General features: G+C 34.1%; 3 protein-coding genes across 3 annotated transcripts; 1 reads left to right on the top strand and 2 right to left on the bottom strand.

Annotated features, from left to right (window-relative positions):
• Positions 1-1743: 1743 nt before the first annotated feature.
• LOC132734998 (uncharacterized) lies at positions 1744-7489 on the bottom strand. The gene is made up of 3 exons (XM_060721899.1): positions 6991-7489; positions 3618-6431; positions 1744-2917 (listed from the first exon to the last, which is right to left on the bottom strand). The coding sequence occupies exons 1-2, from the start codon at positions 7360-7362 to the stop codon at positions 5481-5483; spliced, it is 1323 nt and encodes a 440-aa protein (XP_060577882.1). The 5' UTR covers positions 7363-7489; the 3' UTR covers positions 1744-2917; positions 3618-5480.
• A 1959-nt stretch (positions 7490-9448) lies between these two features.
• On the bottom strand, positions 9449-13727 carry LOC132735002 (transmembrane emp24 domain-containing protein 5-like). Its single transcript, XM_060721904.1, has 4 exons — positions 13363-13727; positions 12959-13088; positions 10578-10723; positions 9449-10044 (listed from the first exon to the last, which is right to left on the bottom strand). The coding sequence occupies exons 1-4, from the start codon at positions 13576-13578 to the stop codon at positions 9823-9825; spliced, it is 714 nt and encodes a 237-aa protein (XP_060577887.1). The 5' UTR covers positions 13579-13727; the 3' UTR covers positions 9449-9822.
• Positions 13728-14703: 976 nt separating this feature from the next.
• Positions 14704-19969, top strand: LOC132735001 (uncharacterized). The gene is made up of 2 exons (XM_060721903.1): positions 14704-15260; positions 16985-19969. Exons 1-2 carry the CDS (start codon positions 14874-14876, stop codon positions 17906-17908), a joined length of 1311 nt encoding a protein of 436 aa, XP_060577886.1. The 5' UTR covers positions 14704-14873; the 3' UTR covers positions 17909-19969.
• The last annotated feature ends 6 nt before the right edge of the window (positions 19970-19975 follow it).

The raw sequence follows: 19975 nt of genomic DNA, 5'->3' as shown, positions 1-19975 counted from the left end.
CTATTTAGCAGCATGCTTCAAGATTTATACGAATTTTAATTAAACTTTTGTCACGCAGAATGTTCGTTATAAATACACTTTATTTATTAATACAGTCAAATCGGCCATTTATCGCAGTTATCTGTTTATTTCTTGAATCTTGACTCTTTACTTTTCCTAAAATCTTTGTACATCTTTGGCCAAGTTCGATTTTCTTCAAATATATTGGCATTAAACTCAGTTGGCTGAATATTTGAATTATGCTAAAAAAACACAGTCGATTGAGTAGTGCTACACTAGTATATAGTTTCATAACGTGGACACCATTTTGTTGAAAATGTGCCAGAGTTAAATCGTATGTACACATACGTGCATAGCGCGTTCACTTGTAGTTAGTTGTTACCCCGCACTCCAGAACTTGCTTACTGATTGGATCATTTTTAAGGGGGGGGGGGGGTTACATAATGTGACGTCAGAGAAGGAATAACGATGCTCGTTCATTTGTTCCTTTGTCTTCTGGAGTTTTATATAGTGACAGCAGTGAACGTGTTTAATGCTTGCCTATGATGCAAAAGAAAGATCAATAAACAATCGACAGCCTGATCTATACTCTCTGGGGCTACGCCCCCTTATTTTCTTTCTATTCTTTCTATTACTTGTACATGTATTGTATCATACTCAAATTAAGTCAATTGTGTAGTTTAGATTTTCTTCAGTATACCATTTCTTTGTTTAAGTTTATCATCAGACAATTAGAGGTCAAACATCTCTAACAATAAAAAACTATTTTAAAATTAAGGTTCAATTAAAAATCTTTATTGAAAATTTATGGTGATTCAACTTGTTAAAAGTGCAAATTGAAATAAACTAAAATTTATGATTGAGACAGCATGACTTGTGTTTAAAGAAAAAAGTCGAACAAGTTTGGGGGTCAGGGTCTGACTTGGTCGAGGGCTCTCATTTTAACAGATCGCCAAAATGTGATTAAGCCATTACAGACACAAACGGGCACCTGAGTTGAACCACATATGTTCTGTTAGCTAGCTGGATAGCTTCCTCTCATAAAGAATCCAAAGTCCTTGGCGGTATTCTAACCCACAAGGAAAAGGGGCTTTTATTTAAAAAAAAAAAAAAAAAAAAAAATGAAGCAACAACCTTTACACTCATACATGCTTTAATATAATAAGATATAATACAAGTTTAGTTTTGAAAGCAGTAAATGTTACATATACGTTCAACCTCTACAGAAAGACCCTCTGCTAAGCAATAACATCTTCAGACTCAAGAGCAACACCTTTTAAACACTACCAAAAACCTTCATTTTACAAAGGTGTCCTCTTTAAAGGTTGAATTGTACAATTATATAAACGCGCCTTGAATGCGATATATTAACATCAAGGTTCACACTGTTGCAATGTCGCTTATAGGCCCAATATGCCCCAGAAATATTTATATTTCTATCTCTCAAAAGCTTTGAAAAGCATGTTTACTCTGGATGTTCTTTTATAGTTTTCAAAACGATACTCATTGGTTAATTACCTAAGCCATCTTTTGCCTCTGTTGATTTTTGGAAATAAGTACATATACATGTATAGTGAGTTAATGATTTGTATGAAAGTTGAAATATTTCTTTTATGAAAAATAATTTCATACTTCTTTCTACAGATGGTGAGCATAGAAAGATAAATATTCAACCTTATTTGAAGGAAACCCCAAAAAACCTATTTCTTCAAAGGAGCGGATACGAGCAGAAACATTAAAATATTTATGAAAAATGTGATAACTAGAATATCACTATATCGGGAATGTTTTTGCTGCAGAATTATATACTGTCGATAAGATAAAGAAACATAAAATTTGTCTTTATAGAAATTGTCGATCATTTCTGCTTAATGTTGGCAATCGGAAACACCTCGGCTATTATTCATAATAATCCTTATCCAAAGACTGACAGAAAGGGCCGAAAAGTTGGTATATTGGTTTAGAGTTACTGGAATGTGACATATCTATCCGACCGGATGTGAGCCGGTTTATGTGAAATCAACTTTGACTTAACGGTGATCTCAAAACCTGTAATAGGATTTGTAACCGGGTTGAATGCTGTTGCATTATTTCTGTAAGTATACTTTATTTCGGGAACTTCAACGCAAGTTCCTGACAATAAATATGGCGGGACATCCAGCTCTTCTATGTTAGTTGTATTTTTGCCATTTACAGATTGAAATTTCTTCATAGCGTCCCTCACATCAAACAAGGCTTTGTAAATATGCCATCTATCAAATCGAAACTTCTTGCTTGACAAGTTTTTCTTGAACTGCACCAAACCCCAGCGGTCTTGTAAAAGTAAATTAATGGTGTCACATTGTTGCCATGACCACCACTGCGTTTTAGATTCTGGAACTTTTTTGTAGCGCCCATTCTCAACTGTCAAATTTTGTTCAGACCTTCCTAATTGTATAAACCAAACCTCGTTCTCGGCGGGCTTTGGTTGCGCGCGCTGTGACCTCTCGGCTAGTTTCGTAAACAAAAACGAGACTTCAATACTCCAATATTTGTCCACATCACCCGGGGTATTTATAGACCCGTCTGTGTAAACTGCTTTCGTTACGTTAGGATGCCAGTCCATTACACTTATACTTGGATCCCAACCATCCCATGGAGATCTATATAGCAGTTGGTCCATCATTGTACCCAAGACGTTTATCTGCATTTGTTTGAAATTGAACAATGAGCCATCCACGTCCATAAGAAATTCGACGCCATTTTCTTTCCAGATCGACGCGTCTTGTGAGGTAAGTGTCGCCCATAAATTTTTCTCTTGTACATAAACACCTACATACATTCTTTCATCGTCCCAACGTATTTTGAACTTCGTATCAAGATATGGTTTTGGATAAACTGAACTGCGCATGTCAACAAAAGTTTCGCTCCACGGCACCTGTAAATATTAGACGGCACACATATGAGCCGCGCCATGAAAGAACTAACATAGTGTGTTTGCGGCCAGAATGGATTTAGACCAGTGTACGCATCCGCGCAGTCTGATCAGGATCCATGCTTTTCGCTTACAAACCCTATAAGTAGAGAAACTGATAGCGAACAGCATGAATCCTGATCCGACTGCGCATATGCGCAGGCTGGTTTGGATCCATGCTGGTCACGAACGTACTATGTTGGTTTTGTCATGGCGCAGCTCAATTATATATATCACCACAAATACAGTGCGTACAAACAAATAATGAATAAAAAAGAATTAACACGTACATAATAGAAACTATTTTCGAAATGGAATCGTTTTTCAATTGCAAGTGAAGAAATCATTAATTGATGTAAAGGTTTTGGCCTAACTTCCTTTACCTTTTGAGAAACGTATATAAAAGTGGGTCAGGTAAATGGGGTTATAGTGTTCTAGAAATTCACCACAGTTGTACAGCGTTCACAGGAAAAAGTCACTGTTAAATTTTGATAAGCTTACAAAAGGATGCAAAGTATGAATTCTACATGGTTAATACATATGTAGTTTCCTTCAAAACTCGGTTAGATCTTTTTAACAAGATTTAATCATTTATATGCATTAAAATAAATATTTGTTTACCGAATTCTTTTTATATTTAACTTTGTAAAATATTGTTTCTAACCTCTTTCCAAGCGTCATCGTCTAATTTCCCATCAATCGTGATTGTTTTGCCATTCAAATGGTAAGCAATATAATTTCTTGGCAATCCCAAGTTCCAGCATTCTTCCTTTGTTTTAACACATGCATACTTTTCACTGTGTCTTTGCACAAATCGGTCGAAGTAAAGTTTTCCTGAAGGCGTCTGAGCAGCAGAACCGCTACAAGTAGCACGTATTGCCTCGGCAACGCTTGCAGTTGGTGACTCAGTATTTGAAGAACCTTTCCCGGAAGCAAAACCGATTCCAATTCCTATTGCAAACATAACAAGTCCTATAACCGTACATGTTATAATTACTTTTCTTGTCTCTACGTCAACAACGATATAACTTGGCATGATAGCTGTTTATATTCCAATCAAAGCCTGAACTGAATACTCCACAACTATAAAGATGACCAACTCTTTTTATAGTCTTACAGCACTCGTGATAATTACATAGCCGATGCACAAAGAAACTTATCCATATAATTTATTTGTAGATAGTTAGAATAGCAACACACAAGTGTTTATCACAGGGTATAATTTAATTAGAAACACCAAGATTAAACAATTAATCGAGCCGAACAATACAATTAATTTGGCCAATCATTAAAGTTAGCCGAGCGGCAGGATAAACGAACACATATACATATATAATATATCTCCATGATGGTGTCTTCACCTGAGCGCATGATGTTCATGGCAAAGACTTAGGATTGATAGCTGTCCGTCGTTTGTCTGTCCGTCTGTAACTTCCATTACATTGAGTTGTGATAAATGCTTCCAAGGGATCACCATTCTTCCAGATTTTTCTACAATTGTTTCAAATGGCACATTCTCCACTGGTGCAAATCTGATGAAACTTGTCTGAAATGTTCTTTGCGTGAAGTGCTATAAATATTTCCTTGCATGAAATGCTATTAAAATTTTTCCTTGCATGAAGTGCTTTTAATTTTATATCCTTGCAAGAAGCGCTATTACAAGTTTTTCTGTATGAATTGTTATTTAAGTTTTCTGTGCATAAAGTGCTATGAAATTTTCAAATGGTCCCAAAATTGTATGGTCTTAAGGTTTTATATTTGGTGATTAACATTGTTTACTAGACCACTATCAAGTGTGTTTGAATCATTACATAATGCATCTGTAAGCATCAAAATGTTCATGGTAAAACTACAATGTACTTCAACCCCTACGGTGCAGGGGCCATATTCAAACTATAGCCTCTGTTTCACGTATAACAAAGAACTTACAGACATCTATAACATAGAAAATATACATTTGTAATATCTTGTGACATTTACATATCTATAACTTATAAACTATATGTATCTATAACTTATATAAAAGATATCTATAACTTGTAACAAATAGATATCTTGAACTCATAAAAAAGGTATCTATAATTTAAAACATGTAAGTATTTATAAAATATAGGTATCTATAACTTATGGCATATATGTATATATAACTTATATATTATATAGGTTGCTAAAACATATGACATATAGGTATTTTTATTTTATGGGTATCTATAACTTATTTCATAACTTTTAACAACACCAACAACAAAATCGTTGCTTTCCAAAGTGTTTTTCTTTCTTTGCAGAGGTTGTACTTGATTATATCTAAGTGAAATAATATTGGTCAACATACTTATGTTTCCGTCAACAATGTTGGTCAACAAAAGAATAATAATATGTTCATTAATTGAAAGAATAAAACTTTGTTATTTATATATACAACGCAATAAGTAAAATATGACCGAATGGGAACCAAATGGCAGACATAAATTGAACAAGCGTCTATCTGAAAATGTTTGAAATTTTTCTGCTACACGTTGGTTTAGAGTTACTGGAATGTAACGTATCTATCCGACCGGATGTGTGCCGGTTTATGTGAAATCAACTTCGACTTAACGGTTACCTCAAAACCTGTAATAGGATTTGTAACCGGGTTGAATGCCGTTTCGTTATTTCTGTAAGTATACTTTACTTCGGGAACTTCAACGCAAGTTCCTGACAATAAATATGGCGGAACATCAAGCTCTTCTATGTCAGTCGTGTACTTCCCATTTACAGATTGAAATTTCTTCATAGCGTCCTTCATATCAAACAAGGCTTTGTAAATATGCCATCTATCAAATCGAAACTTCTTGTCTGACAAGTTTTTCTTGAACTGCACCAAACCCCAGCGATCTTGTAAAAGTAAATTAATGGTGTCACATTGTTGCCATGACCACCACTGTGGTTTAGATCTTGGAACTTTTTTGTAGCGCCCATTCTCAACTGTCAAATTTTGTTCAGATCTTCCTAATTGTATAAACCAAGCCTCGTTCTCGACGGGATTTGGCTGCGCGCGTTGTGACCTTTCACCAAGTTTCGCAAACAAAAGCGAGACTTCAATACTCCAGTATTTGTCTTCGTCACCTGGTGTATTTACAGTACCGTCTGTGTAAACTGCTTTCCTTACGTCAGGATGCCAGTCCTTGAACTTCACCTGTACATCAGGGCTATCCCAAGATGATTTATAGAACAGTTGGTCCATCATTGTACCCAAGACGTTTATCTGCATTTGTTTGAAATTGAACAAAGACCCATCTACGTCCATAAGAAATTCGACGCCATTTTCTTTATAGATCGCCGCGTCTTGTGTGGTAATTGTCGCCCATAAATTATTTTCTTGTACATAAACACCTATATACATTCGTTCATCGTCCCAACGTATTTTGAACTTCGTATCTAGATATGGTTTTGGATAAACTGAACTTCGCATGTCAACGAAAGTTTCGCTCCACGGCACCTGTAAAGATAAAATTGTGACCCCTTTAAAATACGGAATCGTGATTTATTAAAACATTTTTTAAGGAAAAGTAAACAGCAATGACGGCCTCATACCATTGTTACATACTAACTTCCAAGTTGGCCCAGCCGAAGCCAGGGGCTGAAATCCGTTCAGGAACAGACTGGAAGGTTACCACAATGCTATTTTGATATAAGGTCCGTAGTACAGTACATATGTTTATTATACGGTATGATACTGCACTTTACTAGAATAAATGACTTTAGTTCAACCAGGATATAAATTATTTTGTTTAAGATATAACATTTCTAATAAAATGTGCCTCGACCTGCATTTTGTAAAATCTTTCTCAAGGATGTACACCACTAAATTCAGCAGTCCGATATAAGTACTCTCAACGACTCACGTCGTAATGCTGACGTTTTGGTGATTATTATATGTATATGTATATCCGAAGGCCTGCTGGCACGACCTGGTTCAACTGAGTGATAAGCAACACGGGCTGACTGGAAAGTGACAAAGTGTCAATATCAAAAGAATAGTGGTAAAACATGTTTACCTCTTTCCAAGCGTCATCGTCTAATTTCCCATCAATCGTGATTGTTTTGCCATTCAAGTGGTAAGCAATATAATTTCTTGGCAATCCCAAGTTCCAGCATTCTTCCTCTGTTTTAACACATGCATACTTTTCACTGTGTCTTTGTACAAATCGGTCAAAGTAAAGTTTTCCAGAGGACGTCTGAGCAGCAGAACCGCTACACGTAGCACGTATTGCTTCGGCAACGCTTGCAGTTGGTGATTCCGTATTTGATGAACCTTTACCGGAAGCGTAACCAATTCCGATTCCTATTGCAAACATAACAAGTCCTGTAACCGTACATGTTATAATTACTTTTCTTGTCTCTACGTCAACCACTATATAACTTGGCATGATCTTTTATATATTCAATAAATCACGTTTAAAAGGATAACCTTATGCATTAAAATAATCTCCTACTTCTTCCATACGAAATATTGATAATTAGCTAGCTTTACATGGACACTTAACTTGCAAGTGGGCAGATCTGCTGACTCGCACTAATAAGAACGTAGGCACTTAATATGTGTTTATCAAAGAGTATTATTCAATTAGAACCCATTAAGAAAGAACAATTACTGAACAGTTAGAGGACAATGCACGAGGTCACAAAATAATAATTAATACATGTATATAGACATAAGTAACTATATTTTATATATTTAAAGGCAAGTAAAGCATCGGAAATTGCCACGATTTCGCCTGGATATTTATGTTTTAATAACGGAATAAGACTATTCCTGATGGTATAACGCGAGATAAGCGATGTCAAATGTAAAATCTTGTTATGTTACTTAAAAGTATAAAAAAAAATAAAAAAAAAATACAAATTTGCATTAAAGGAATTCCACTGAGGTTTAAAATTCTAAAAACATGAAATTTAAAATTCAGACAAAGATCAGCTGAAGTACATAAAAAAGAAAGTGTGCATATGAACAAAATTAATTTCTAAGAAATAAACTTAGGAGTAAATTCAAAATCGTGTATTATGCGCTTTTTAGACCAATTTGAGTGAAAAACGTTTCAAGGCTTTTCGATTATGAATCATTTTTCACAATTAGAATAATTATTCCGGTAGAACGTGGTGGTAAACAAATTACGTAAATTTTGCACACCAGTTATTGGTGTAGACATACGTCAAATGGATCATGAATCTCGAAAAATAACTTTCACTAACGTCATGTCAAAAAAATCTTAGTGTCGCTTTAATATACTAAATCGCTATAGCTTTACTAATGGATGAAAATCAAAAGTTAGCTCAGTCATGTATACAATTAGTACCATTTCCGAAACTGTTACAAAACGCCAAAGAGAAACAGCTCTTGATACTAGTAAATGAAATTGCCTAATGGGCTTTAAAGTGTAAATATAAAGATCTTTGTCATGTACATGCAGTTTCACTGTAGGTCCTATCGGATATATTTATATTGAAAATTTTGCCTGGTACAAATTATCCCCATTTACATAACAAGCTGACCCCTTTATTACGCTTTGGTTATATATATACCAAATGTAGTTATAAAAAATGTCAGTAGTACGGCGTTTTTACATTGTCAGAATGTTTTAAGCGATACATGTGTATTTGTCAAATATTTGTCAGGCCTATTATGTCCAAGAATTATTTTATATTTCTGAAAAGCTTTTAAATTTTGGTGTCCTTGTATAGTTTATCAAATGTTACTCGTGCAAATGTCCTGCCCCATCTTTTGCTGCCATTGTGTTTGCAATTAGTACAGTTATATATTCATTAAGTAGTATGTATGGAAGTTAAATTTTTCCTCTTTTATGTCAAAACCATTTTCATTCAGCGCTTTATGCGATAAGCATGTCACATTCTGTAAACCATTATATCACCGCTATAAAATTAATATTTGCCCTTTCTGGGGCTTTATGTGCCTTTAAATGCCGATGTTTTTTCTTCAAAACTCCAAAGATGCAATATATTCCTAAAATGACCATGTCTCAGAAAATTCTGCAACGGGTTCGAGTCTATCTAAGATAATTCTTGTTGAGTTATGTCTCACCAGCATAGTGAAGTTGTTGGAGCGTAGTGATATATATACTGACTGATTTCTGATCGTCTGCTCCACATATAAACTTTATATTCCATCATTATACAGGCATTCATATGCATTCACGTTGATTTAACAAGATTTCCGGTTGTTTATGGCTTTATACTACTAGATTCATGTTGAAGTCCGTATAAAAACAATGGAAGTTTCAAATTGCACATCTATTACAGATATTCACAATTGACGAACTCTGTCTACGTTAAGGGAGACAACACTGATGGTATGCAAAGCTTTTAATATGCATGATTTATACCGCTTATTGATAAAATGTACGTATATAAAATGTTTGTTAATACAAAATAACCTGTATTTAATGGCCACTCTGGGGAAATGAAAAAAAAAAGAATTTCTTTACAAGTGGTCTTTAATCGGAGACAATATCTTTTTGTCTACTATACGGCATACTGGTAACGAGCATAGTGGCGTAAATATACTTTATTTATGCAACTTTTCAAATTATTGTATTATTTGTTTAGCATTTTAATGGAAGAAAAAGTATTTGTGACATATTACCATGATACTAAATTATATATTAAATCATAACATGTATATCGATGTGACATAATCGGGTTTCGTACTGTCAGAGTCTGAAAGGGCGGACGGCCCATCCAACCATCCATCCATCCATCCATGCGACATAAACCCCATCATAACTGCATATGTATATATAAGAACACTAATGAACAGAAAGGGATACTATCTAAATGCACATTAAATAGAATTAAATGAGAATGGATCTTGGCTATGGGTGTGTCTTAGTGTTATAATTTCTAAAAAGTCTCCGAACAAAGAACACCTGACAGGCTGAGCTTATTAGCACTACGACACATTGACATATAGACCATCTTTGAATGTACGTGTTGTTCCCAATAGCCAGGTACCAGTCTCTTACCACGTGCATTCTACTTCCGACTTGATGGGCGACAGTCGCTGAAACGGATTCCTGAACTTTTTGCACTAATGTCTGAAAAATGTGAAAAAATGTTAGTTTTTTTTGTCATCTGTTTTTGCATAGTTTTTTTTTTTCATTGACATAGTAACAAATAATTTAAATAGTTCATAATCGTAGCAATTTAAAAAAACTACTTTACTAGATTAATTATATCTCTGTAAATTGTGAGAGATATCGTTCAAGCGTTTGAACTTTGAACACAATAATAACTGCTAAAGGAAGTCAAAATGGACTATCAATTTCACAATAGCAATTCAGGCTATCTCATTTTAGACTGGTGGGAATTATAGTGAGTGTTGTAAACAGGTCTTCAACGTTAACGACGTAAAGAGCCAAAGAGCCAAACGCACGAGAAGTCGGACGGAAAACTGAACTTAATTTATCGTGCGGGCGTTAAGGATTTTTAATGCGATCAGCGAAGACAAGTGTGAATGAGTATTTTGTATGGAAGTCAAAACACTACTTTGTTTAAATTTTGCTACCTTTTACTACACATAATGTTCCGACGTTGTAAAACATATAGCGTAATGATACAATTCTCGTACCGTGACGTTTGACATTGTTTCACGTATGTCCTTCCTCTCTGTCGTGAACCAAGTATAGTGCTCTTCTAAATGGGTCACTATAAATATGTACACGAGTTTTGACGCCATACGAGATTGAGTGTTGTCAACACATATCGCATAATCAGCTGTTAATAAACAACATAAACATAGCTTACAATAAAGGTCAAATGAGCAAATTCATGTCTGAGTACAAGTTTGTGTTCATTAGCAAGTTTTTTATGAAATTAAATTGGTCAAGAACGAGGCAGTAATTTATAAGTGCTTGAACATATCTTTTATTAACACTTTTTTATAATGTAAGGCGATTTAACAGAGAAAATTTTGAAATACTGAAATCCTGTTAACACAAAAACATTTCAAACACTGCTATTATGTATATTTGCACAATCTTTCGACTATTTGGATAAGTTTGATGTATAATTACAATATCTTAATACAAACCGGTTTGAATAAAGTAAGCCAGTCAGCCAACATTTTGATACGTACAGGGAAATGCGCAAATCTTTAGCCGACCGACTACAACAGTAAAGCCTGTCTTAAGAGACCACTAGGCTGAGGTAGTAAAAGTGGTGTTCTAATTCAAGTTGTCTCTTAACTTGAGTTGGACGAAGGAATCGATTATTTCTTAAAGGTGACGCGTTAAAGATACATGTTGCATGTTGTTTTTATTATATTTAATGCATACATGTTTTAAATCATTTTTTATATCTTTCAATTTCTGACCATATGTATACAGAAGCAGAAGTATCAATACAAAGATATCTGGACACAACACCTGTGTGTGAATGATAATTGCTATAGTGAATACAAATGTAGAAAGTGAATGCTAACGGCAAAAGTGAATACAAATGGAGAAAGTGAATGCTAACGGCGAAAGTCAATACAAATGTAGAAATTGAATGCTAACGGCGAAAGTGAATAGAAATGTAGAAAGTGAATACTAACGGCGAAAGTGAATACAAATATAGAAAGTGAATGTTATAGGCGAAAATGAATACAAATGGACAAAGTGAATGCTAACGGCGATAGTGAATACAAATGGAGAAAGTGAATGCTAACGGCGAAAGTGAATAGAAATGTAGAAAGTGAATACTAACGGCGAAAGTGAATACAAATGTAGAAAGTGAATGTTAACGGCGAAAGTGAATACATATGTAGAAAGTGAATGCTAACGGCGAAAGTGAATACAAATGTAAAAAGTGAATGTAAACGGCGAAAGTGAATACAAATGTAGAAAGTGAATGCTAACGGCGATTGTGAATACAAATGAAGAAAGTGAATGTTAACGGCAAAAGTGAATACAAATGTAGAAATTGAATGCTAACGGCGAAAGTGAATACAAATGGAGAAAGTGAATGCTAACGGCGAAAGTGAATAGAAATGTAGAAAGTGAATACTAACGGCGAAAGTAAATACAAATGTAGAAAGTGAATGCTAACGGCGATTGTGAATAGAAATGTAGAAAGTGAATGTTAACGGCGAAAGTGAATACAAATGTAGAAATTGAATGCTAACGGCGAAAGTGAATACAAATGTAGAAAGTGAATGCTAACGGCGAAAGTGAATACAAATGGAGAAAGTGAATACTAACGGCGAAAGTGAATACAAATGGAGAAAGTGAATGCTAACGGCGAAAGTGAATACAAATGTAGAAAGTAGAATACTAACGGCGAAAGTGAATACAAATGTAGAAAGTGAATGCTAACGGCGATTGTGAATACAAATTAAGAAAGTGAATGTTAATAGGCGAAAGTGAATACAAATGGAGAAAAGTGAATACTAACGGCGAAAGTGAATACAAATGTAGAAAGTGAATACTTACGGCGAAAGTGAATACAAATGTAGAAAGTGAGTGCTAACGGCGAAAGTGAATAGAAATGTAGAAAGTGAATGTTAACGGCGAAAGTGAATACAAATGGAGAAAGTGAATACTAACGGCGAAAGTGAATACAAATGGAGAAAGTGAATGCTAACAGCGATAGTGAATACAAACGGCATTTGTGAATGCTAATGGTGAAAAAGAAAGTTAACGGTAGTAGTGAATATAAATGTCGATAATGAATGCTAACCATCATAGTGAATACAAATGGGGAAAGAGAATACTAACGGTGATAGTGAATTCTAACTGCGATAGGATTTTGCACATGTTGACACCTGCATGGATAAGCCAGGCTGGCCTGAGCATCCTTGTAGTCAGAAAACTTCCAGTATAATGGTAGTTGTCCATTTTAAGATTTAATGAATTTACAAACCTCTTACAATAATAATAATAATAATGGTCATTTCAAAACTAAACAGATGTTTACATAAATTCAACATTAAACATAAAGTATGTAGGACTTTGGAAGTTATTGACATACCACTTTCTGTGTCGGGTCCGTACTCTAAATAGCCTTTAGGACTTGGATCCGTTGATTTTAAAATGTCAAATGTGTTTCTGTCTGGCTTCATAAGCATGAAGATTATATTCCCATCTCCTCCACGCAGAACCTGAATGTTAAGTTAAACAATTAAGAAATATATTATTATTAATTTGGAAGTTTTTCATAGAAGAAATGGATTTACATAGCTAATATAGGTAGGATATCGTGAGATCGTCAGAAGTAATTTATCTAAAAAAACATCAACAACAACAACAACAAAAACCAATAACTGTACTAGTTCGAAAAGTAGCAGTAGCAAATGATAGTTGAAAACTATAATAGGACACCAAATATAAATATAAATTGAGAAATAATAATAATAATAAATAACACAATCTTACTTGGAATGATATATGTAGTGTCCCACCAGCCGCTAAGTTTTGGAAAAAGCATTCTTGTTTCCCGCCACCAATTTCAAATTTAAACTCGTGCTGCGCGCCGGGGAATCCGTCAAAATCAAAATCATCCGTTTCCCTGCCCAGTATCTTTTCGGCAAAACATTTTAACCGAGCGCGAAATAATAAAATGATAATTAATACCAGCAAAAGTTTAGGCATTGTTTTTAAGGCTTTATCACGTCATATACAAAGCAGAAAATGTTGTGACCTAGATTTAAAGGGTGATAACAGCACTATGTTACATGTAATCGATTTGGTTGAAATGCTATTCTTATCTTTACCCTTCATTTGAATTTTTGAGATATGTGAAATTGTAACAAATTTAATGAATTACGTAAAGATGATTTGTAATTTAGGACATGTTCGTAAGATATCGGCAGATTTCGCCGCTTTTCGCTACTTTCCGAGAGTTATGAATTTAGACGAGCTGTCAAATGACCCAGAAAGTCATAATTTGTCATCTTTCTTCGAAGATAATGACATTGCTTTCGGTTGCAAATGATTCTTTTTTATTTTTCTTTCGGCTACACTAAAAGTAGAAATTCGCGCGCATTAGTCCGAAATGCTGATTCCGCGAAATTATGGCCACGCTAAAAAGAGAGATTGTTTTAAGTTTATAGAATCTGACGAATTGGCGACTGAATCCAAACGCGCTCATGGTAGTCCCTTGAAATTCCTTTTTTGTATCCATAACTTGAAAAACAGATTGGGAATATTTTCTATCAAACTTGCCACGAATGTGATGTTCAAGGAGGTATTGTCAAATTACGTGATAGAACAACTTTCAATCCGTATAAAGTCCGAGGTGAATATGAATAATAACCGAGGTGTGTTTGGTTGTAACAGAGGTGTTCCACTATATAGACAGCTTTACGGAAAGTGTCTAAAATATGCGATTGCTCAGCTACGTGTACATATATTTGGTTGAAACTCAAGTGACTCGATGTGTCTGGAAAAAAAACAAAGAAAAAACCCAAACAAACAACAAAAAAGCAACAAACAAACAAACAAAAACAACAACAAACAAACCAACAAAAAACGCCATCTATTTACCGGTTATTGAAGCAAAACAGCAAGTTGATATGATACCAAAAATATCACATTGGTAGGCTCATTGCATGTAACTTTAACATCCTCAACAGGTTCGTGATTTAAGCTGCGTACACATTTCCATAAGTTATCATGTACTTACCATTTATTTTCGTTCATCCTGTGAGGCAAATAAAAGTTATAAAACCGAAATAAGACATTTGTTTTGTAGTAACAGTATTTAATCATTGAAACAAATCTCAAATTATATACCATCTTAATATATTACCTTGAGAAATGCAGTATCGTCTAAGTAATTAACAAATGACAAGTATTAATGTCAAGGTTAATTATGTTTCATTCTTTTAAACGTTTTCTCTAAATATCAAGTTAGAGAGGTCGATTTTCAGTGAGTGTAAAGATAGATGGCGGGGCCATTTACTTATTTTATTGTTGACAACAAAACTCGGAAAATCTTAGCTCTTTGTACAGTGGCAGCTGTTGTTGCATTTGTGTTAGGAATCGTTATAGGATATGTATCTGGTCACCGGCAAGCATTGGATGGTAACCGCAGTTCGAAGACCACAAAAGCGGAAGTAATCGGACCGCTATGCCGAGAGTCGTTTTCCTACTCCAACATTACCCGACTGTATATTAAGCGATATGAGGAAACAAATAGCGGAAAGTTTACATGTCTAAAACGCGAGTCGGATTGTTGGAACTACGAACTACCAAGGCATTATATTGCGTATCATTTGAACGAAAAAACAATCTTGCTAGATGGAAAACTTGACGAAGAAGCATGGAAAGAGGTAGGTAAAGGTTTTGATTATGTACTAAAAGTTAATTTTACAAAAAAGAAAATAATAATAAAAAATATTAAATATATAAATTAAAAAAAATAAATAAATGCGACAATATACAAATGTAAAAAATAAATAAATAAATAAATAAATAAATAAATAAATAAATAAATAAATAAATAAATAAATAAATAAAGTAATAAATAAAGTAATAAATAAATCCAAAAAATACAAGTGTAACTAATAAATAAATAAATAAATAAATGCAGACGATTTAAGCATGCAACAAAGGATTATTTAAGTTTTAACAATTCTAATCAGTGAAATGTTACAGATATGGTGGACAGACATAGGATATCATCGATATTTTGTCAAAAACCATGCTAAGAATATTCTAGAAACAGAAGGATAAGATTTCACAGATCATAACCGTGTAAATGGGTTAGTGTTTTGTTTTCTAAATAAAACCTAGCTTATTGTATGTTTATGATTTGTATATATCATCACTTGCTTAAAGAATAAAAGAAAAAGAAAACTTCTCAAGTAGGCCTAAAGTTCACTTAAAACTTAAAAGGTAAGGACAGTTTAGTTATTGTTACTCTTGGTTTATTTTTGTTACAGTTAGATTTAGTTGACAATATTTTTTTTTATTTCAGATCATCACAGTATTTTTGTTCGGGGTAATAAAATAAATAACACATGGGTTTGTGGGTAACAGTAAAAATATCATTCCTCGTAAAAATACTGTTACACTCGGCTACGCCTCGGGTAACAGTATTTTCCTCGGGATGATATTTTTACTGTTACCCACAAACCCATGTGTTATTTATATATTAACATAATTATGTTTTGAGAATTTTATACACATATGAAAAAACATGATTATATCATTAGATCGTTTTGTTCTTAATACGAGGAAATATTAAGAATACTTTTCATTAGCCAAACATATAAAATAAATCTCAAAGGTAGTAGCAAGAAAAAAATTAATTTTAATTAAACAGCATCCTTTCCTTGAAGACATTGTGCACGTTCTTTTTTATCAGTTATAACTGTACACATATGATGTTAACCAAAATCATTGTACATATCTGTTACTTTTTAATGGCTTTGAAGTCATAGATATATGACAAAATTTTGATTATTTTTGTATCATAACGTGCTGTAGATGATTTGTGTCATCTCGTATATTCGCTTCGCTGCGCGAAAATAAGACATGGCAAATATCAGCTACGATACAAATCAGAAATGAAGTTTGTGTTTCAATTAATTATTTTGTATACCGCCTAGTTTTCTTTGAAATTCATTTCGAGGTATTTTCCTCTTATCGCCGATTCAAAAATAGCGTGGGATTCAGTAGTCGGTGAATTACGCAGAAATTGAAAATTACTGTGTTAGATATCCAGGAAAACCGGTTAATTGCAATGACCGCCAAGATATGACAAGGGACTAAAATGAAGAAAAAAAAGAAAGATACAAACAAACAAACCACAACAAACTAACTCAAAGACACACACATTTCCCCCATTTTTTTAATTGTGTTTCCATGTAAGTATAACATGTGCTAGCAAAAGACTAATATGAAGAAAAAAAGAAAGAGAGAAACAAACCTAAACAAACTAACCCAAACACACAAACATTTTCCCCATTTTTTTAATTGTGTTTCCATGTAAGTATGAATTGTGCTAGCAAAACATGTCCTTAATGAACTTTATGTTTTGTTTACTCACTAGGTTCCATGGAGTGAAACATTTCTTGACCTGCGCAGTAAGGTATATCCAAAACCTCATTACGTCACAAAGTTCAAAATCAGATGGGACGATGTCAATCTTTATATTGGAGTATACCTCCAAGAAAATGATATCTGGGCGAAATTTTCAGCCCATGACTCAAAAATATGGACAGAAAATGGATTTGATCTTTTACTTGATGTAGATGGCACATTGTTTAATTATGAACAAGTGGAGCTCAATGCTCGAGGCGTTGCTATGGATCTGCTTATGTACAAATCATACTGGGATGCCGCCGGTAAAAAGGTGCATGATATGAAATGGGATTCTGGTGTAGAGAGGGCCATTTATACGGAAGGAACGGTCAATGATCCTACTGACAGAGATAAGTATTGGTCGCTAGAGATAATGCTTCCTTTCACAAAACTGGCTGAAAATTCCCGCCGCGAACAGCCGTACCCATTTAATAACGAGGTGTGGTTCTCGCAGTTTGCCAGGCCACAACAATATTTAAGAGTCGATAAAAATGGAGAATATGAAAAGGACCCAAATGCAACGTCACTATGGTGGGTCTGGCAACCATGCTATACCCTTCACGGTCATTTACAAGACCGATGGGGCCACGTTCAGTTTAAAAGGACGTTCACAGATAGGAAATTTACGTTTGAAAGATGGCATATTTATAAAGCCTTGTTTGATTCACTCAATGCCATGAAACAATACAGAGCTCTGAACGGTTTTTATACAGACGACATAAGAGAACTTGATATCCCGCCATATCTCATGACGCGAACTTGCGTAGAAATACCAAAACTAGATGTTTCAAATAGCAAAGATAATGCAAACTTTAATATAACTGTTCTCTCATTGCTTTTATCAAATACGACGGCATTTATCCGGTCTGACAGATACGTAACGTTCTTGTAAAACTTTTAAAGGCACATTCATTTACAGCAAGATCAAAATTATTTTCTGTGAAATACTGTAAAATCGGTCATAAATTATTACTTTTATCTTGACTTTTTTTTTTCTTAAAATTGGAGTACATATTTCTCAAATTTGTTATTCTGGAAATATTTTGCCTCATCTGGTGGAATGCAGCTTTAATTATTTCAGCAAACTTTACCACATACATGTTTAGTAAAAATTAAACGTGCATCGTTCATTATATAAAAAAATTATGACAGTGAATTGAACTTATTGTTTACTGCGCAATAATACATTTAATTCGGTAATTTTTTGCAATATTTCATTTATATTGTAGACGAAAGCAGTTTGTCGCCAACAACAAAAACAACAACAAAAACGGCACATAACGGTATCGTCTGCTAACTCTGTAAAGGTGACTTTTACTTACCTTTTATCACCTAAACAGAGTCATTCCAGCCTGAACGCGCGCGTTATTTGGCAAGACAGATTTTGTAATTTGAAATTAAATTATTCCCCTTCAGTTCACAATTGACAGTACAAAATTCAAAAGGGGGAAGCTAGTCCAGTGAAGTATAACCATGACTGTTACGAAACAGTTATTATTTAATATATTAAACAGAATACAGATGATACGTATATTCATTCAAGCGAATCATAGCCTCAGGCTATCATAATGTAAACTCACAGCCGGTTAAATTGCATTTTTTTGTGAATGGTATAAATTATGCATGCATGCGAAACAATACAGCGTAACTAAACATTATTATGGTGTATCCTTAATGAATAACTTGTCGTCGAATAACCTGATGTAAATTTATAAAAACAATCGTAACCTTAATAGGTTACGATTGCATCCGTAAAATTTGTTTGCGTAACTAGATTTAATGTGAACGTCTTCACACTGTGTGTTTTTTTTCAAACATTCAAAATGGCAGGTTATTTTATTGTGGATGTTAAAACTAGAAAAATAATAGCGATATGTTCAGTAGTAACTCTAGTTTTGTTCGCAATTGGGATAATAATTGGCTATTTTTCCGGTCGCGGGACTAGTTCAAGCACGGTTACAACCTCTTCGGGGACCGTTGCGGAAGCCATAAAGTCCGAATGTAGCGAGGCGACAATTAAATCTGCGGTGGGGAAGTTGTTTCTTGATCGGTACGTTGAGAAGCATAGTGAGAAGAATATTTGTTTGAAGTCGGCGTCGGAATGCTGGGATTTTGGGTTGCCTAGGAACTATATAGCGTATCATCTCAATGGGAAATCTATAACTATAGACGGCAAACTTGATGACGAAGCTTGGAATGAGGTAAGAGACGTATATTTGTACACGTTGTTTAGATTGCATTATGTGTAGCTACTGCTTTGTAAGTATCCATTTCTTATTAAAAAAAGAAAGAAAAAAAACAATTAAAAACAAAAAACAAAAAATAAAACAAAACAAACAAGCAAATAATAAGTGGAATTTCTTCACAGGTGATCTCTTCTTACCAGGTTATCTCTCAAAGCATATTAATACAAACACCTCAATGAAGTCCCTTTAACTCGCGGCAAAAAGGATACCGAGCTGGTTTATACAACAGTTTTTTTTGTTGTATGTGGTCGTCATTTAATAACACCGTACTGTATTGTTCAAACGTTGTCGTAACAACTAAGAATTTGTAGAACGTTTATTAAATACAAACAAGGTCAGTTTGTCGTTTCTCCTTATTTAAATGTTTCTACTCAAAAAACCCCAAACAACATAGGTAATTAAAAAGACATTTCAACTTGCATTTGAACATATACTAAAGCATATCAGAACATTTTTTGAAGAAATCAAATCGTTTATTTGGGATATGTTTTTCCTATTATTTGGGATATGTTTAATAGTTTCGCTCGTGTCTCATGTTTCATAATTTCAGACCTCAAGGTTGTGAAACCTTTTTCTGAGTTCAGTCTCAAATATCAACATTTTCATTGGTCAGTATGCATTCTAAGCTTGTTTCTGACCAATCAAATAATGGAGATCTCAGTTTGAGCTCAGAAAATTTCTTTATAACCTTTTCCAATGTTGTTTCATTTTTC

This window comes from Ruditapes philippinarum, unplaced genomic scaffold, assembly GCF_026571515.1.
Source record: "Ruditapes philippinarum isolate M1 unplaced genomic scaffold, ASM2657151v2 ctg3058_1_1_1_1, whole genome shotgun sequence".
Lineage (NCBI taxonomy): Eukaryota > Metazoa > Mollusca > Bivalvia > Venerida > Veneridae > Ruditapes > Ruditapes philippinarum.
This window is presented reverse-complemented; position numbering and strand designations above follow the sequence as displayed.